Source organism: Leopardus geoffroyi, chromosome B2 (assembly GCF_018350155.1).
Source record: "Leopardus geoffroyi isolate Oge1 chromosome B2, O.geoffroyi_Oge1_pat1.0, whole genome shotgun sequence".
NCBI lineage: Eukaryota > Metazoa > Chordata > Mammalia > Carnivora > Felidae > Leopardus > Leopardus geoffroyi.
In genome coordinates, this window is record NC_059332.1 from 142,775,901 (window position 1) to 142,795,059 (window position 19,159).

General features: G+C 41.5%; 1 protein-coding gene across 3 annotated transcripts in view; it reads left to right on the forward strand.

The window, feature by feature from the left end:
* The window catches only part of TULP4 (TUB like protein 4), a 243,759-nt gene that overhangs the window by 65,625 nt on the left and 158,975 nt on the right, over positions 1-19,159 (forward strand). Inside the window, exons 2-4 of one of the 3 annotated variants that reach the window (XM_045500167.1) lie at positions 1,473-1,837; positions 1,936-2,016; positions 2,126-3,703. In XM_045500167.1, the coding sequence (XP_045356123.1) occupies positions 3,452-3,703 (252 nt within the window). In that variant the 5' untranslated portion in view covers positions 1,473-1,837; positions 1,936-2,016; positions 2,126-3,451. Of the gene's footprint in view, positions 1-1,472; positions 1,838-1,935; positions 2,017-2,125; positions 3,704-19,159 lie in introns of those variants that run through there. The other 2 variants (XM_045500168.1, XM_045500169.1) reach the window with 2 other exon arrangements.

Consider the following 19,159-nt stretch of genomic DNA (forward strand, 5'->3'; position numbering starts at 1 on the left):
TATTAGCATTTGAGGAGGAGGAACATGGCATTAATTTGAACTCTATAGCGTTTGTTTTTACTTTTTTTCCTCAGGAACAAGTGCTTCCTTGAGAGGATTCCTGAGAGAATTTGGTTGTTTTGATTTATAGGCTCACACAAAATATATATACTGTGACTCATCTGAATTCGAGTATCTTAAGGAAATTACGTGCAGCTGCTTGCCTTGCTCCTGCCTGGCTCCTATAAACTTTTACTGAATATCTAGTTTACAGTGAGCTTATGCCAGGAATGAGAAAGAGTGGTTCCCAGCCTCCAGGAGCATAGAGAAGAGTGCTTGAATGCAGCGTGATGAGCGCTGTAGCAGAAGTTAGTGCAAGGTGCTCTGGGAAGCTTCGCAGGACAGGAGCTGTCGCAGGTGGTTTTAAAGGAAGTGTGCTGGTGCCTGGCAAGGAGTGGAGACATGAAGGAGAGGAGGACATAGTGCTTTGGGGGATAGGGAGTGGCCAGACGCCACAGTGGTAACACAGGCAGGGCTGGAGCTGGAGGCTGTGGCCGGGGAAGAGAAGGGTCTTGCTGGGATTTGATCTCATAGACCAAAGGTTCTCAAAGCCTAGTCCTCAGACCAACAGCATTAACATCTCTGTGGAACTGGTTAGAAATTCAGATACCTGGGCCTGGCCTTTAGACTTTCAGTGGCAAGTATTTTGGGTGGAGGTAGTCTGTTTAACTAGCCCTCTAGGCGACTGCCTGGGCCAGGGGAGAATAGACCAGGCTCTTTAGGTGGCCTTGAAATTTAGAAAGGTTACCCTGAGTGCCCTCTAGAAGGTGGGACGGTGTGGGGAAGTTAGGGACCGTGTGTTTTTGTGGATGTGATGCAGGCCTGGACTGATGGCAGTAGGAAGGAAGAGAGGGTGGATTTGCTGGAGATGGATTCTTTAGGACTTTATTGCTAGTCCTGTTGCTAGTCAAAAACTGAGAACACGGCTGCTCTTGGCTCTGTGACCTGCGAGCAGTCAGGGATGGGGCTTTTCAAGGCCCTTGCTTCTTGTGTCTTCAGGCAACATCTTTTACCCATAGTGAAAAAATCAATTCAGATAACTTGCCTGCACCTCTTCAGTCTCCTTTTTGAGGTGCCTATGCAACTATAACTAGGATGATGGCCCCTGGAGGGATAAAGTTGCACACGCGGGACCCAGAGTCTTAGAAAGGACAGCATGGTGTGGGAGAATAGAGGGGAGGATTTCATTCAGACACGCCCAGCTCCTAGCAAGTTGCATAAGTGTTACATGGCGTTCAGCCTCTTGTGTTGTGTGTTGTCCATAAGCTGGCTAGGTGTGCCCTTTTACTATGAGAGTTTTAGCAAGCAGTAGCTCCACTTGACATCTATATATGTGTGTGTAAAGATGGGGCCTCCCAGTTTCTGTTCAGCTAGAACTTCTCTTCTTCAGTGTGTTCAAGTTCTTTTGTTCATATCCTGTTTTGTTTTCACAGATTTGTAAGACTCCAGGGCCTTCAAGCTGTGATCAGTCAGACGGTTCCTGAAACGGCTGGGAAAGAGGTGCTTTGGTGCCCATCGAAGAGCGCATGTCTGTGCATATCTAAGCCCTTCTTTGTACACATACACGTTTACACAGGAAGACAGGCTCACTCTGGCGCACACTTGAAGAGCTTTACAACTGATGAAAATTAATGCAAGACTCAGATGGAGCACCCTGACGCTGTGGGGCTCAGGAGCCTGGGGGGAGGAGGACGCTACTAGTGGTCAGTTTTCCACGCGCTCTTCGCGGTTGAAGAAAGTTTGCAGAAAGAAGAAAAGGAAACTTGCTCAGCTCAAGCCTCAGAAGCACCTCCCCAGGGTAAAAAGAGGGCTTGGTGAGAAGGTGGCCGGCAGTGAAGTGTGGCTTCAAGCAGCACAGGAGGGGTCATGCAGTGAGTTTTGCACTTTATTTTCTAGTGGTTTTTGGACAGACTTCAAAACTCTGGACTGAGAAGTAACTCTGGCTGTGTGGTCGTGACTTCAGGAAAGCAAGGTCAGGTATGATGGGACAAGTCTGAACAATGGACTGGTTCCTTTGCCTTTTTCAGTTAACTATATTCTCGACATTTTAATTTATTATTTCCCTTTTCCTTTTCTGTATCTATAGGATAACATTTCAAGGTAGCAGTTGAAACCAGTATTTATAAAATAAATATCAAGGAACATCCAAGCAAAGCTGCTTTTCTTTGGACTGTACATGTGGCTTTTGGAAGCAGTCTCTGAATGTGAGCAGGAGAGCGCCCATCAGAAAACATGCTGACTCTTTAGGGAACAGTCTGGAAGAACCCGACTCTTGCCTGTATTTTCATTTTAAGGGATTCCCTTCCCTGTTGAGTCCAAGAAGACTTGCATATAGGAGGAAGATTACTTGATGGACTTAATTCTGAGATTAGTCTTTTCCTTCAAGATGGAAAAATATGTGATCTTTAGGAGCAGAAAGGGGAGAGGCAAATAGGGAGGAAGGAAGGAGACGGGACAAAAGAGACAGAATCCTGTAGTGAGGCCCACTTTTGGTGGCAAGAGGATTTAGGATTCACTCAAGGCAAACACTTGTGCCACTTAAAGAGCTTTAGAACCTTCTGGCCCTGCGAGTGAAGGGATTTTCTCTCTCCGCCTCCATGACACCAAGGAGTGCACTGGTTTATCGGGGGGAAGTCAGATGGAGCCCAGCTCCTCACCAGGACATAGCCACCTGCCTGCTGGGAAGTCAGGCCGGGCCCTGAGGTGGGAAGTTTCTGGTTCTGAACAGTGGCAAGAGTCTTTTTCTTCCTGAACTTGGACTGCTGTCTGCACAAACTCTGGTCTGTTTTTGCACGGTTTGTGTGCCTTTTTTCCCCTTTATGCAATCTTTTTCAGCTTCAGCAGCAGAAATTTGTCTAGTTGAGAAAACATGCCAGGGGGTGGCTTCAGAAGGAAGATGATCCCATGTGTTCTGTCTCTGCATCTGAAATTTTAAAGAGAAAATTCCAGCTCGAGGGATTCTTTAAAGCCTTAAGTTACTTGAAATCTATGTATTTGCAACCCTTTGTCTCTGGAATCATATTACACTAAACTGGAATCTCAGGCTGAACGAGAATAACCAAGTTGAGTTAAGAGAAGAAAACTTAGTTTCTTGATCGGCACATGTTGATGATGCTCTTCTTCCTCTAAGGACTTGAAAAGAAAAACAGACGCATGTTGTTTTTAAGCATTACCTTTTCTTAGCAGACTGCCATCATCTTTTCTAGAGGAATTTTTTCACTATGCATTTGGTGGATCTTTATAAAATACTGGCCTTCTGATTAGATCCAGGTCAGTCTTGATTAAAAGGGGTCAGGGAAAACAACGCAAGCCAACCACAAAAATCCAGTCAATCAACTAATGAAAAGAATTGGTTTAAGTTTCCTGGCATTCAGCATTACTATTTAAATATAAGAGTTCACTGGAAAAAAGTATGTATGCAGCGGTGGAGCATGGGCCTGTCCTTTGCAGCGACTCCAACATCCTCTGCCTGTCGTGGAAGGGGCGCGTTCCCAAGAGTGAGAAGGAGAAGCCAGTGTGTCGGCGGCGCTACTATGAGGAGGGCTGGCTGGCCACGGGCAACGGCCGCGGCGTTGTTGGGGTGACCTTCACCTCGAGCCACTGCCGCCGGGACAGAAACACTCCCCAGAGAATAAACTTCAACCTGCGGGGCCACAATAGTGAGGTGAGCTGGGGCTTTGTTGCACTTTTGTCTGGTCACTTGTCGTGGTCTTTTTGAGCCCCCTCCCTGTGGATTCAGAATTTGCTTCATTTTCTCAACTTGCTGCCAAGGGAGACTTTTCAAACTCTGAATTCTGGTTTCTGTGTCCCAGTGGGAACATGTTAAGGTGGACACAGTTCCTGCTGGCCTGTGTCCCTCTCCGAGTTTGTCCATTCTCTTGGATGCCCCTCACTCTCCTTTCCCACCGGCAGGGATACCAGTGCAGCTTTCTGCCCAGGCTGAGAGGTTAGATTAGATGATTGTGACCAGTGTATCATGCGTGTCAGCCCTTGAGGTCACCCTGTATGCATAGCCAAGAGTTACTGGCCTGTGTCAGACTGGCAATGTGAACAATGAAAGTAATGCCGTCTTCACCTTGCACAGTTAAGATCTGCCTTGCTCTGTATGATGGTTTAACACCTAGCATGTATTTCTTGTACTTGGAGGTGCAGAAGAAAGGAATTCATTGGACAGAGGTGACAGAAGTAATTAATTGGACAAGAGCCATAGTTTTTCACATCTATTGGGTATATTATATTGAGGATATTATGCTGTGTATACATACATACATACATACAGATACCTCTGGACTTCTAAAACATAAACTGTCACTACATGTGAAATTCATTCAACCAGTGTGTATTGAGCAATGTTTAAGTGTTAGGTACTGTCTTGAAAAGAAAAGATGTACTTACATAGCGTGTTAACAGGATTCATGCTTCACTGTTCAATAGCTTATTTGTTTTCTAAGGTGGAATCCATCATAAAGCGTCCATATATGGCTATTGAATAGTTGTTGTAAAAGTGGGAGAATATTTTTGAAGTACATCATATAGTAAAGTGTATTCGTCTTAAGCTTACATCTCAGTGATCATTGACCTGTGCAGTCATCCATGTAACCTCCAACCAGATCAAGATGTAGAACATTTCCAGCACCCCTCACAGGTACCTGCTGGCCCTTCCCAGGTTGTGCACCCTGCTGAGAGGTGACCCAGATAAGTTGGGCCTGTGCTTGAACTTTATGTTAATGTAAACTTCATGCTCATTGATCATATACCCTTTGTGTCTGGCTTTTCTCACTCACTGACATTTGTGAGATTCATCCCTGTTGTGTGTGCTATTAGTTTGTTCTTTTTGATTGATGTTGGTTTTCCATTCAAGGAAGAAACAATTATTCCATTTCTATATTGAAGAGCATGTGGGTTGCTTCCAGTTTTTGGCTGTTATGGCTAAACCTGCTCTGAACATTCATGTCTTTTTATGGATCTGTGCATGCACAGTGTAATTTTCAGATCGTGGTACAGGTATACATTTAAATCACCAATTTTCCAAAGTGGTAGTGCCATTTTATGCCCCCACCTATCAGTATATGAAAGTTTCAGTTGTATAAAAAGCTTCTTTTGAATTTGAATTTTTCGTATAAAAAAGTTTCCGTTGTATAAAAAGCTTCTCTTGAATTTGAATTTGGTTGTATTTAAGGAATATTTTATGAATGCCTCTATACTTAACTGCACATACACACATGCACACATATACACATACATGTGCATACATACACTTTTTATGCATATGCCAAGCCTGGTCCTATTTTTGCACCACTGTGCATAGTGATGATCAACTTTATTTTTCTTATTAATGTTAATTTATTTTTTAGAGAGAGAAAGAGCGAGAGAGAGAGAGAGCAAGCACGCATGAGTGAGGGGAAGAAAGAGAGGGAGACAGAGGATCATAAGCGGGTTCTGTGGTGACAGCAGAGAGTGGGATGTGGGGCTCGAACTCACAAAACCGTGAGATACTGACCTGAGCTGAAGTTGGATGCTTGACCAACTGAGCCACCTAGGTCCCCCAACGATCAACTTTCTTAAACTTAGAGATTTGACAGCCACTTTTGATTTAAAATCATTTTAGTACTGGGTGTTATATGGAAACCAATTTGACAATAAACTTCATATATTGAAAAAAAATCATTTATAACAATACTGAACATATTTAAGGATCTATACACTAATTCTAGTGAGAAAATGGCTAATTTTGCATTAAAGCCAATGAAAAGTCACTGCAGATCTTTTTTTTCCTTCCTTATGAATTCTTCACAAAAGGTGAGTTGGTAGATTTGTGATCACTCCCTATGATATCATAATGATGGATGTAAATGAGAACTGTGTTTTACTTCCCGGGGCGCTGGCATCTTCTCCCATTTCTGTTCCTTTGTTTCCATATGTCTGTTTCAAAAAGTTCTAGCCCTGTCACTTAACTAGTTGGCGTGGTCCTCTCCAAGTCACTCAAGTCATTAGTTTACACATAGTTAAATTGAAATAATAATTCTTTCAGAGTTGTTATAAGAATCTATCAGAATATTTTTGAAAGGGCTTTGAAAATGGTGAATGCCATGTATGTAATTGGTGATATTGAGTATCTCCTATACTCTATTTACTTAATTATATTCTTTCCAGCCCTTGTAATGTTACTTAATACCCTTAAATTCTGTTGCTAGTCATGAGGCTAGAGACAGCATTTTTAAAACTTTTGTTTCACAGTTAAGATTTGAAAACACATATGATTTGAGTCAGTAGATGCTTATTGTATCTCTGTCATGTTCTGGGTGCTGTGTGTACTTGCCAACATGGAGCAGGATAAGTCATGGATTATGCCTGATGGAGCCCACGGTCTAGCAGTAAAGGTGAGGTGTGTACCTGGATGTCTCTTTCTTCATGTGTTTCAGTCAAGCGTGGAAAGAAAGATTTGGGTCGTTCAAAGAATTAAGGCTGAGGTTTACCACAGATTTTGTTATGAAGATGACCTTTGAATAGGGCTTTGAGAAATAGAATTTAGATAGTTTTTTTTTTTTTTTTTTTCTGAGTGATGCAGGAAGATTAAGCCACGTTCTGGCCTCAGAGAAGTATTTTCTCTCTTTGTGACATGAAGGTGCTGTGTTTCCCTTGGCTCCAGTCTGAGCATGTCTGTATTTACCTTATCACATCACGTGTATCCCCAGGAAGATGCTTTTGGAGTCTGGCTGGATGACAAGGACAAGGACATATATATATGTATTATAATCCCTGGAACAAATCCTCCATAGTTGACAGGCAGTTGGCATTCTTTGTTCTTTCCCCACTTACAGTGTGGAATGTTTATTGTTTATATATACACTCTGGTTTGTGATGGGGATTTTATTCCTTGGGGCATTCTGTCCCCTGATTAATCCAACGGCAGAAGGTTTAAGCAAGGTGCTGCCTTCGTAGTCTGGCTGAACACAGTGCTCATATGTAGCTGTTTCTGTGGTTAGTGTGTCACCACGCCGGCTGTACTCAAGTTTGAAAAGTTACATACTCGTATTCATGACCTGAGTTAAAGATAATCTGTTAGGGATTCACTTCATGTGGCTCTTCTGGTAAAGCAAGCATCTCTGTGTATTTGTGTGGGTGTGTTTTAGCATGCTAGGTGACTGTGTCTGTCTTCCTTCCCTTTTTGGACTTTTAAGTGTCCACCGTGTAGGCACATCGAACTCAGGGAGCATGGACCGCGTGCTGTTCTTTGGCTGTAGTCAGTGGTATAAGGCCCTCTTCAGTTGGGGCGGAAGTGGCTCGGGGCTGCCTTTAGAACTTTGGGTCTCTGGTGCTGTGCACAGGAGATTTGAAAGTTGTGTAATTCAAGATACGAATTTCAAAGCCACAGTCCCTCAGCCCTTCTTCTACTTTTTCAGCGAAACTTGTACTATAATAAAAATGAAACAAACGGTAGGAACTTCGCTAATTTTATATACCGGAAAGGAATTTAAAACGGTAAAATGTGCTTACTAGAGTTTGGTGGTTGGTCCTTTTTTTTTTTTTTTTTTTTTTTAAGTTTATTTATTTATTTTGAGAGAGACAGAGACTGTACGAGTAGGGGAGGGGCAGACAGGGAGGGAGGGAGGGAGAGAATCCCAAGTAGACTCCTCAGTCAGCGCAGAGCCCGAAGCGGGGCTCACACTCACAAAACTGTGAGATTGTGACTTGAGCCGAAACCATGAGTTGGACCCTTAACTGACTGAGCCACCCAGGTGCTCCAGTGGTGGTTGATCCGTTTTTGTCTGCCAGTGTTAGTAGTCAAGATTTTCTGAGTGGGGAAAATGGGATAAGAGGAACTTCTTAGTGAGACTGGGGGGGGTGGAGCAATATATAAATGAAGTAAATGTGGTATTCAAGAAATATATTTTTGGATTTCCGAAATGCAGTCATAGTTAACTTAATTTTTGTGGTGAGGGATGTGTCTTCTTTTTTAGACTAGACTTGAAAACGTAGGTGGTGGATGTGCTGGGGTGCAGAGCATCTCAGTGGGGCAGAGGATGATGCCTTGGGGGCCACAGTGGCTGGTAATGCCTCTGCGGGGGATGGGGTTGGGGCATGAGCTGCATCTCAGAGCCCCTTTGGGTTCTGGACACATTTGAGAGCCCATGCTCAGCAGGTCACTGCTGGGCTTTGGCCCCACAGTGACCAAGGAGCAGTTCCTGCCCAGGTGACCTGCATGTCAGAGGACTTGATAATGGTTTGTGTGGAGATAATGTTGGTGACAGTTTATGTCTGTTATTTTATTGAACTCTTGCAACGACTCTCTACAGTCCTGTTTTATCTTCTACATAGCTGAGGAATCTGAGGTTCAGAGATGTTCTGAAAGTTGTCCCAGGGATAGAGCTAGATAATGATGGCAGACCAGGGATAGAGTTCATGCCTGACTGTTTTTCCTTCTGTAAGACACTGCTTCACAAAAGGTGAGCCGCTGTGATCAGAGAAAGAGTTATGAGTAGCTGGCATATGTTCTGGATGGCGAAGAGTTTGGTGAAGTATTGGGGCATAGTGCAAGGCAAAGGCTGGACCCTGAGTAGTCATGATGAGGAAGCAATAGTGATGAATGTTCATGGAATGAAAGAAGGCAATACTTTTGGCTTTGGTTGCACTCTAGGAATATTAGAAGACTGTTGTAGTCAAAAAGAAGTGTTGAAAAAAATCAAATGTGGGTATAAAGGTGATGATTTTGTTCAGTGCATTTTTCCACCAAGGTAGAAATCTGAGTTGACAGTATTGACTTAACTTATTTTGGAATTTATTTAGTTAATTTAATTTTTATTATATATTTATAACATTATGTGTATTTGTAATTATTTTTTAAAAGTTTATTTTGAGAGAGAGAGTGAGAGTGAGCCAGGGGAGGGGCAGAGAGAGAGAATCCCAAGCAGGCTCTGCACTGACAGCTCAGAGCCTGAGGCAGGGCTCAATCTCAGGACTGTGAGATCATGATGGGAGCTGAAATAATAGTCATGTGCTCAACCGACTGAGCCACCCAGGTGCCCCTATTTATGTATTTATAGTTTTAATTTATTATGGAAATAATAGTCTTCAAGAAGTAGCATCTAAACATGTCACTGTGATACTGTGATAGCGTATGAATGGCCCTAGTTAGATTTTCTTTCTTCCTTTTTAAAAAAATTTTTTTTAATGTTTGTTTATTTTTGAGAGACAGAGTGCAAGTTGGGGAGGGGCAGAGAGAGAGGGAGACACAGAATCTGAAGTAGGCTCCAGGCTCCGAGCTGTCAGCACAGAGCCTGATGCAGGGCTTGAACTCACAAACTGTGAGCTCGTGACCTGAGCCAAAGTCAGATGTTTAACCGACTGAGCCATCCAGGTGCCTCTCTCTCTTTTTTTTTTTTTTTTTTTAAATTTTTTTTTTTTCAACGTTTATTTATTTTTAGGACAGAGAGAGACAGAGCATGAACGGGGGAGGGGCAGAGAGAGAGGGAGACACAGAATCGGAAACAGGCTCCAGGCTCTGAGCCATCAGCCCAGAGCCCGACGCGGGGCTCGAACTCACGGACCGCGAGATCGTGACCTGGCTGAAGTCGGACGCCCAACCGACTGCGCCACCCAGGCGCCCCTCTCTCTTTTTTTTTTTAAAGAGAGAGTGTAAGCAGGGGAGAGAGGGGCAGAAGGGATAGGTATGTATATATATATAGAGAGAGAGAGAGAGAGAGACTCTCTCTCCCTCTCTCTCTCTCTCTCTCTCTCTCTCTCTCAAGCAGGCTCTATGCCGAGTGTGGATCCCATGACCCTAGGATCATGACCTGAGCTGAAATCAAGAATTCAACGCTCAACCTACTGACCCACCCAGGCATGCCCCTAGTTAGACTCTTGAGATAAGAGAATAACCAATTATAGATGGAAGGTGTATTTGAAAAACAGCCCTTGTAAATTGGTCTTATGAGTTGTTTCTTTGAACAGGGAACTGTTCTAGCAAAGAGGCAGAAATAGGACTATTTCTGTATGTTAAGGTTAGAATTTTGTTCCACCTAACTGGCTTATTAGCTATTTTTACATCAGAGCTCAGTAGTGTGAGTTCATCTTTATCACAGTAATACTTACACATGGGTAAATGCTAATTATGAAAAATAGCAGTGTTATAACTTCTTTCTCCTTTCCCCACCTCCTGTCCTGGCTATTCACTGAAGGCTGTATTATTACCTTTTTGATTAATCCGTCTTGGGATTTGTCTGCTGGCTTCTTTCCTGTCTTGGCAGATGAAGATTTAGCTCTCCCTTCCATGATCACTCAGCCCAACTTTGCCTTGCAAGCTAATCATCCCAGTATTTCACTATTATAATGGGTTAACTCATTATTAAGTGTGTACATTATTTAAACTGTGTCAGTATTGTGCCAGGCGAGTCACATTGGATACTGTAATTATATTTCCTTAACTGTTGAGCATTTTTTCTCTTTGTGATAAAAGTAGTCTTATTTAGTGTAGTTTCTTTACCTGTTGTGAATCTTACAGCATCTTCAATACATTTCTACACATTCAAACCAATAAGACAATTTATTGGCTCTTTTTGTGTTCCGTTTCTTTCCTGGAGAGCTCCATCTGGGAGCTCTTTGTCCTCCTGCTGTCCCGCAGACTTCCTGCACTCCCCTTTTATCATCACCTTGAGAATTCCCTTTGCCCCTTCTGCTGGATCTCATTTCTTTGATCTTGTATCTTTGTCTTTTTTGGTTTAACTTGTTATTTTGTTCGAGTGCAATTTCCAGTATCTTCCTAAGAAAGACCCTTGTAAGTTAAAAATTTCAAGACTTGTGTGTCTAAAAATGTCTTAATTCTGCCTTCACTCTTGACTGATAGTTTGTGTAGGTATAGATTTTTAGTTGCTTCTGAATTTCAAAGGCATTTTTTCCATAGTCTTCAAACTTGGAGAGTTATTATTGAGAGGCATAGTAGTTAAGGCCCTGAAGCTAGACTCTGAATCCTGTTTAAATATATTATTTAATTTTCCCATACTGTTAATCTTCTCATTTGTGAAATGGTTTACAGATAGTACTTTACTCATGTAAGTTTGTTGTAAGGAATAAATGAGTAACTGTATGTAAAGGATTTAGAACAGTGCCTGGTACCTCATGAGGGCTTTGTAAATTAGTTACTATTATTATTATTATTACTCTAAATCATCTATATGTGATCTGTTTAAAATATCTGGAAGTTTTGGCATCTGCTCTTTTTGGTAGATATGCTGAAATTTCACGATGATGTTTAAAAGTAATGTACTGTGAAGCTGTTTGGCAACTCTGTGTAGGTGTATATATGACCAGGTGTTTCATCCAGTGGAGTTTACTGTGGAATAATCTGGGGGATAACTGACTGTTTTGTTTCTAACCGCCAAATGTCGGCATCCAAGCATATTTCTTTTTTTTTGTTATTTTTTTAGTTTTATTTTTAAAATTTATTTTTTAATTTACATCTAAGTTAGTTAGCATATAGTGCAACAGTGATTTCAGGAGCATATCCTTAATGCCCCTTATCCATTTAGCCCATCCCCACTCCCACAACCCCTCCATCAACCCTCTATTAGTTCTCCATATTTAAGAGTCTCTCATTATGTTTTGTCCCCCTCCCTGTTTTTATATTATTTTTGCTTCCCTTCCCTTGTGTTCATTTGTTCTGTGTCTTAAAGCCCTCATATGAGTGAAGTCATATGACATTTGTCTTTCTCTGACTAATTTTGCTTAGTATAATACCCTCTAGTTCTATCCACTTAGTTGTGAATGGCAAGATTTCATTCTTTTTGATTGCCGAGTAATACTCCATTGGATGGATATATGTATATATATACACACACACACACACACACACACACACACCACATCTTCTTTATCCATTCATCCATTGATGGACATTTGGACTCTTTCCATACTTTGCCTATTGTTGATAGTGCTGCTATAAACATTGGGATGCATGTGCCCCTTCGAAACATTATACCTGTATCCCTTGGATAAATATCTAGTAGTGCAATTGCTGGGTCGTAGGGTAGTTCTATTTTTGAGTTTTGAGGAACCTCCATACTGGTTTCCAGAGTGGCTGCAACAGTTTGCATTCCCACCAGCAGTGCAAAAGAGATCCTCTTTCTCTGCATCCTCGCCAACATCTGTTGTTGCCTGAGTTGTTAATGTTAGCCATTCTGACAGGTGTGAGGTGGTAACTCATTGTGGATTTGATTTGTATTTCCCTGATGATGAGTGATGTTGAGCATTTTTTCATGTGTTGGTTGGCCATCTGGATGTCTTCTTTGGAGAAGTGTCTATTCATGTCTTTTGCCCATTTCTTCACTGGATTCTTTGTTTTTTGGGTGTTGAGTTTGAGAAGTTCTTTGTAGATTTTGGATACTAACCCTTTATCTGATATGTCATTTGCAAATATCTTCTCCCATTCTGTCGGTTGCCTTTTAGTTTTGCTGATTGTTTCCTTCACTGTGCAGAAGCTTTTTATTTTGATGAGGTCCCAGTAGTTCATTTTGCTTTTGTTTCCCTTGCCTCCGGAGATGTGTTGAATAAGAAGTTGCCGTGGCCAAGGTCAAAGAGATTTTTGCCTGCTTTCTCCTCAAGGATTTTGTTGACTTCCTGTCTTACATTTAGGTCTTTCCTCCATTTTGAGTATATTTTTGTGTCTGATGTAAGAAAGTGGTCCAGGTTAGTTTTTCTGCATGTCGCTGCCCAGTTTTCTCAGCACCACTTGCTGAAGAGACTGTCTTTATTCCATTGGATATTCTTTCCTGCTTTGTCAAAGATTAGTTGGCCATACATTTGTGGGTCCATTTCTGGGTCCTCTATTCTGTTCTATTGATCTGAATGTCTGTTTTTGTGTCAACCAAGCATATTTCTTTGGGGTTGTTCAGTTTCTCTAGATAAGGCCCTTCTAGTCACATGCCTGCGAATTTACTTCTGCTGCCAGCATTCCAAGAGCTAAGGGTGTGTGTGTGTGTGTGTGTGTGTGTGTGCGCGCGCGCGCACGCGCGCTAGGGGAGAGGTAGTGATGGGAGGAAGAGAAGGAGCTAATATTTAGTGCTTGCTGTATGTTAGACACCTTTCTAAGAGCTTTAACTCATATAATCTTGACATCAACTCCATGATTTTGAACGTAGTATCATCGTATTTTATAGCTGAGGAAACTGAGGTACAGAGACGTTAAACAGCTTGCCCAGTAACACATCTCTCCTAATTGACAGAGCTGAGACTGAACCAGGGGCCCCTCAGATTCCATACTCACTCTTAACCTCTTGGAAGGTCACCCAAGTTTCAGTTCTTATCACCATCTTTACTGTGTCAGGTACTGAAAGCTGCTCTCTGTGGCTCTGCCAGGTGAATGAGCCATCAGCATCTGATGCTGTGAGGGAGCAGCCTTGCCTGATTTCCTCAAGAGTGCTCCGAGGGCAGGAGCATCCTCCCCCAGTGTGGGCACCTGCGTTGACCTGACTTGTGTGTGGCTTTTCTCCCAGCACCTAGTTCCTGAACCTTTCCAGGCTTTCTGCTCCTGGGCACCTCTCTGCAGGCACTCAGTTTGGCCTCACTCTGTTCTGTGTATCCACTTGCCACTCCTTATCCATTTTCTATCTTCATATGTATGGTTTGGACACCACTGAATATGGCCTTTGTGTTTGTTTTTCATGGTTCTTGTTGTGAGGTGATTTCTAAGAGAAGGATTTTAGGATTGTCTTTAGTTTGACATCTTAAATCAGAAATCCCTTGTTAAAATATTTTTAAAGGTTCTTAGAAGCATTAAATACAGATTTATTTTCCCCAAACTAAAACCAGAATATAACAGAATTATATTTTATTAAGAAAATAGATTTGTCAAAATAATGGCATTGTTTATTTTTTTTCCTTTAGAGATTAAAACTTTTTTTTTCTCCTAATAGAAATAAATAATAATGGCTGCAAGTAACTTAGACATGGAAATCACGGTCTTTTTGGTGTATTTTTGCTAGAGAGAATGAGAGAGGGATGTGGATACAAGGCAATCATTTTTTTGGTAATAGCCTTGTAGGGAAGCAGATTCAAACTACATCATGTCAAAATGAGAGTAAATGAGATTATTGCTGGAGTTCTGGGCAGATAAATATTTCCCCAGCTATAGAATCTGTTCATGATATATTAATAGGTGAGCTTGTGGATTCTTAAGCCAGACTGTCTCTGTGCTGTGGCTGTATTCTCCACAAGGGAACAATAACACCTGCCTCCAAAGGTGGCCGCGGTGACCACATTTGGAGTCCACAGACAGTGTACATGAAAGAGTTCACTAAGTCTTTGTTCTTGTTTAATTATTATTAGGCTCACTGCCCTCCTTGAGTATTTTACCCACCTGCATTTCCTTCCAAGGCTAAAACAGTGGAGCCACAGCCTCACTGTTGAGAAGTGGCCTCATGATTGCAAAATTCAGGAATGGAATGTGAGGTGGGAGGCAGGTAAGAGGTTAGGAACAAGGTGGGGAAGTGTCCTTGGTGGGAGGGAGGGTAGGCTCATGCCGGTAGTTTTGCTGTAGTTTGGGATTCTGGAATGCTGGACACCTCATCTGTATTGCTTCCTTATCTGTAAGGCATTCTTGACTTTGTTTTAAGCAGAGCTCACTCATCCTGCCTACTTCCATCCGAGTTCACAGAACCTGACTTGTGGCTTCAGGTGTAGTGGGGCCATCTGTTGATCCTTCAGCAGGGATGGCACAGGCATAATGCAGAAATTGATCCATGGTGCACTGGGCAATGGGTATCATTCTAATAGGTTTGTGTCTAGAGTTGATTAAAGTTGTCTCTCTGGGATGTGGTGGGGACGGGCTGGGGAAGGTGCGGGAAGGGAGAGAGAGAACACTAGGATCTGTGCTGTGCCGCAGTTTGGTATTTCTCATTGGGTCCACCCACATGCTTGACTCCGAACTTCCAAAACAAACATGCCTGTGCATTTTGCCCAAGATTATACTGCTGGGTATTTTTGTTGTACCTTCTGGCAACCTACCTTTGGTTTCTCTTCCTCATTGTTGCTGTTTTATGGAATCTTTACTGGCGTTTGTTGTTTTTTCCACTTGGCCTACTTAGATTTGGTCTACTAAATGCAGAGGAAATTGTCTCTGTCCCAGGGGCCTTTCTTTGTCCTGGAGTAACCCTCCTGTTCAAGCTCACCTCCAACCCCTTCTCACTGCATGTGACCCCACAACAATGCTCAAGACAAAAACCAATTCTATCTGTCTTACCTCTGTTCTCTTTGTTTCTTAGCTTTTAGAATTTAAGGACATGTTCGTTAATCAGAGCCTTAAAATAGAAGAATAAATAACCTTGGAAATAATATAGTTGTCAGTAAGGTCTACTTTGTAAACTTCTTGGTAGCAGAAATGTTTAATGGCTTTGTTTATAAGATGCTATAAGTTAATGTTTACGACCTGGAAGATTTTATTCATTTGACTCAAAACAAAAATGTAAACAAACAGGTCTTATCTCTCCATTTACTTGATATTTTCATGATTTTAGATTTTATTTTTCTGTCTTCAGGAAATTTACTACAGATGGCATTTGTGACTAATTAGGGAATTACCTAAACAACATGACCAAAGAGCTCTTTCCTGTCTGCTAGGCCTTAAAATTTTTTTCTTTCCCCTTACTTGTGCCATACAAAAAGCCTAATTGTCTACCTTATTTTCAAGATTGAAATCATTTTAGGGTAGTCAGGATCTGTAATGTAAATTAACATTTTCACCTAGTAATGAAATACTTGTTTAAGAGATCAGTACCTCTTTTTTTTTTTTTTAAGCATTATTGTATTTTAGATCAGCAGTGTGCAATAGAAATATGATATGAGCCACATATGTAATTTAAAATTTTTAAGTGGCTACATTAAAAAGTAAAAAAAGAATAGATGAAATTAATTTTAGTAATGTTTTATACAACTCAATATATCTAAATATTATTTCAGTATATAATCAGTATAAAAACTATTAATGAGATAACATTCTTTTTTTCATATTGAATCTTTGAAATCTGGTACATCTCAATTCCAATTAACCACATCTCAAGTGCTCAATTGCCACAAGTGGCTAGTGGTTACCATTTAGACTGTGTAGTTTTGGACAACATTGTTTCTTTTTGAGGATTGTGGTAGAGCTGCATGCTTATTCCAGAGAAGTTTCTTATGTATGTCTTAGAACCTTGAAGAAAAGGCATTTAAAAACCTTTTTATTTGGAAATAATTTCAGACTTACGTCAAACTTGCAAGAAAGTTCACTCAGTCTTTACTCATATTCACCTATTGTTAACCTGAACTCATTTCTCATTTGCACTGTTTCCCTCCTTCCTATGCTGTGTGTGTGTGTGTGTTCCTCCCAAACCATTTGAGAATATATTATAATCATGATCTTTAATCCCGAAATATTTAAGTGTATATTTACTAAGAATAAGGACATTCTGTCACATAACCACATTAATACAGTTACCAACTTCAGGAAATTCAACATTAATTCAGTACTTTAATGTACTGTCTGTATTCCTCTTTTGTTAAATTTTTTCCTCTAGTACAGGATCCGGTTTAGGATCACATATTTCATCTAGTTTTCATGTACCCTTTATTTAAGCCCCTTTAATCTGGAAAAGTTCTTCAGGTTTTTTGTTTTTGTTTTATGACATTGAAAGTTTGGAAGAACACTCCCTCTTTCATAGAATGTTCTGCATTTGGAATTTGTCTGATTTTTGTTATTAAATTCAGGTTAATCATCCCCAGCTGAATCCTCCATAAGTGATATTGGATGTTGTATCCTTCTTAGGGTATCACGTGGAGGCACACAGTATCCATCTGCCCCTCGTTGCTAATGTTAATTTTGATCTGATTTTCCTGTTGTGTAGTTACTGTGTTTTTCCCCTTGCATTTATAAGCAGTTGGTGGGAGGACACTTTAAAACCATGCACATATCAGGGCACTTGGGTGGCTCAGTTGGTTAAGCGTCTGACTCTGGATTTTGGCTCAGGTCATGATCTCATGGTTCATGAGTTTGAGCCCCTGTTGGGCTCTGAGCTGACAGTGTGGAGGCTGCTTGGGATTCTCTCCCTCTTTCTCTCTCTGCCCTTCTCTCTCTCACTCTCAAAAATAAATAAACATTAAAAAAACAAAAACAAAAACCATGCACATATCCTGTTCCTTGTTAGAATTTCCTACATGGATATATCATCCATTGATTCTTGCTTTAACCAGCCTTCAGTGACAGTTGCAAAATGGTGATTTTCAACTCCAGTTTTTCCTGCACATATGGATATTCTCTGTAAGCAAGAGCTCCCTCTTCTCCCCTGTTCATCCATTCATTCCTCCATCCACCTACCTGTTACCAGTATGAACTCATGGATTTCATTTTTTTCCTTCAGTGCTTATTGAGCTTAATTATACCTAGTTTTGTTCTTATTGTTTTAGATTTGGTCATGGAAGTTCTTTTAGGCTGTTGTGTTCCTGTGATACACTCCAGTCATTGGGGGCACCTCTTTACCTTGGGACATAACAGGATGTTCCATCTTCATCTTGAACATACCTTGCTCCAGTCATTTCCAGAGAAACAGTCATTTCTCTAAGGACGAGATCTGCTTTTCTGTGGGTGTGGTGGGGGGGGGGGTATGGTATTAGAAACCAAGATCTAGCCTGTAGGTATACTCATCGCTACTGGGGTATCACTGCCGCTGGGCTCTTTCAGTGGATACATACTTATAAATATACATACTGTAGAGGCCTGGTCCAGTCAGGAGATAGCGACCACACAGTGGAAACAAGGAAAGTTTAACCTAAAAATTAAAACTCATAAAAGAGTAAGTATAAGATACAAAGAAACTATATGGGACCCTAGGACTGAGAGTGATGACCCAGGGAAGGACAAGCTTGGAGGGGGGTTCAAATCTCATTGGGAAAAGTGTGGTTCATCCCAACAGATAGCAAAGAAGTTGGTTGGCTTAGCCAGGCTGGAACTGGTCTGGAGGAAAGTGCTAAACAACCCTCTGGAGGGCAGTTAGAGGAGCAGGTGATCACCAGCTCGTTATGTGTTATGCAGGGGTAGTCTGGAGGCAGAAGGCTCTCAAAGTGAATGGGTCACATGGGGGCTTGGAGGAAGGGGGCTTACAGAAGGAATGACCGCTCAATGTGTGACCTTCCAGGCCATGAACAGCTGGGAGAACAGGTGATAGGGGCTCTGGTTTCTGTGTTGAGAGGACCTCAGAAATGGCACTAGCCAAAGGCCAAGAGGTCACAAGAGGGGCTGTGTTCTGAGCCAGTAGCTGTGGCAGTTTCCACTGGATTCTATCACGACCACCCAGTATCCCCCAACCCCAAGACCTTTGGGAATTCTTTTCCCCTACTGTGTCCCTCCAGTGCCATCTACTGAGAGAGCTTAACATCATGCTCACATTAAAGGAGAAATGTTTAATGGAATTACACTGTTATTATTACAGAGCAGACACTGAAGGGTGCATTTGGAGCTGAGAGGTGATAAACTGACACACACATACATACAAATCCATATATATACACATATGCACATGGATATGCATATATGTATATGTAGAAATGATCAGTTTACACCAGTATTTCCAATTCCAACCACCCTCATGGCTTCCTCCATTTAATATTTGTATTTTTTCTTCCCTAGTTTGTGCAATTTCATAATACATCTGAAATAGTGTCAGAATTTCTTCACCCATACTAATACAAAAAATAAACTTACTTAAAGAGATGTTACGGACTGAATGTGTTTTGCCAAAATTCATATATTGAAGCCCTGACCCCCAATGTGATAGTATTTGGAGGTGGAGCCTTAGGGAGGTGGTATAGTTAGATGAGGCCATGCAAGTGAGGTTCTCATGATGGGATTAGTCCCCTTGTAAAAGGAGACACTAGAGAGCTTGCTCTCTCTTTAGCGTACAAAGAAAGAGGTCAGGTGAGCACACAGTGAGATATTGGCTATGTAAAAGCCAACAGAAGATGTCTCATTATGAAACCTACTTTGCTGACACTTTGAGCTTGGACTTTCAGCCTCAGGAACTGTGAGATAAAAATTTTGGTAGTTTAAGTGGTTCAGTCCATTGTATTTTGTTACGACTGCTGAGCTAAGAGGGAAGAG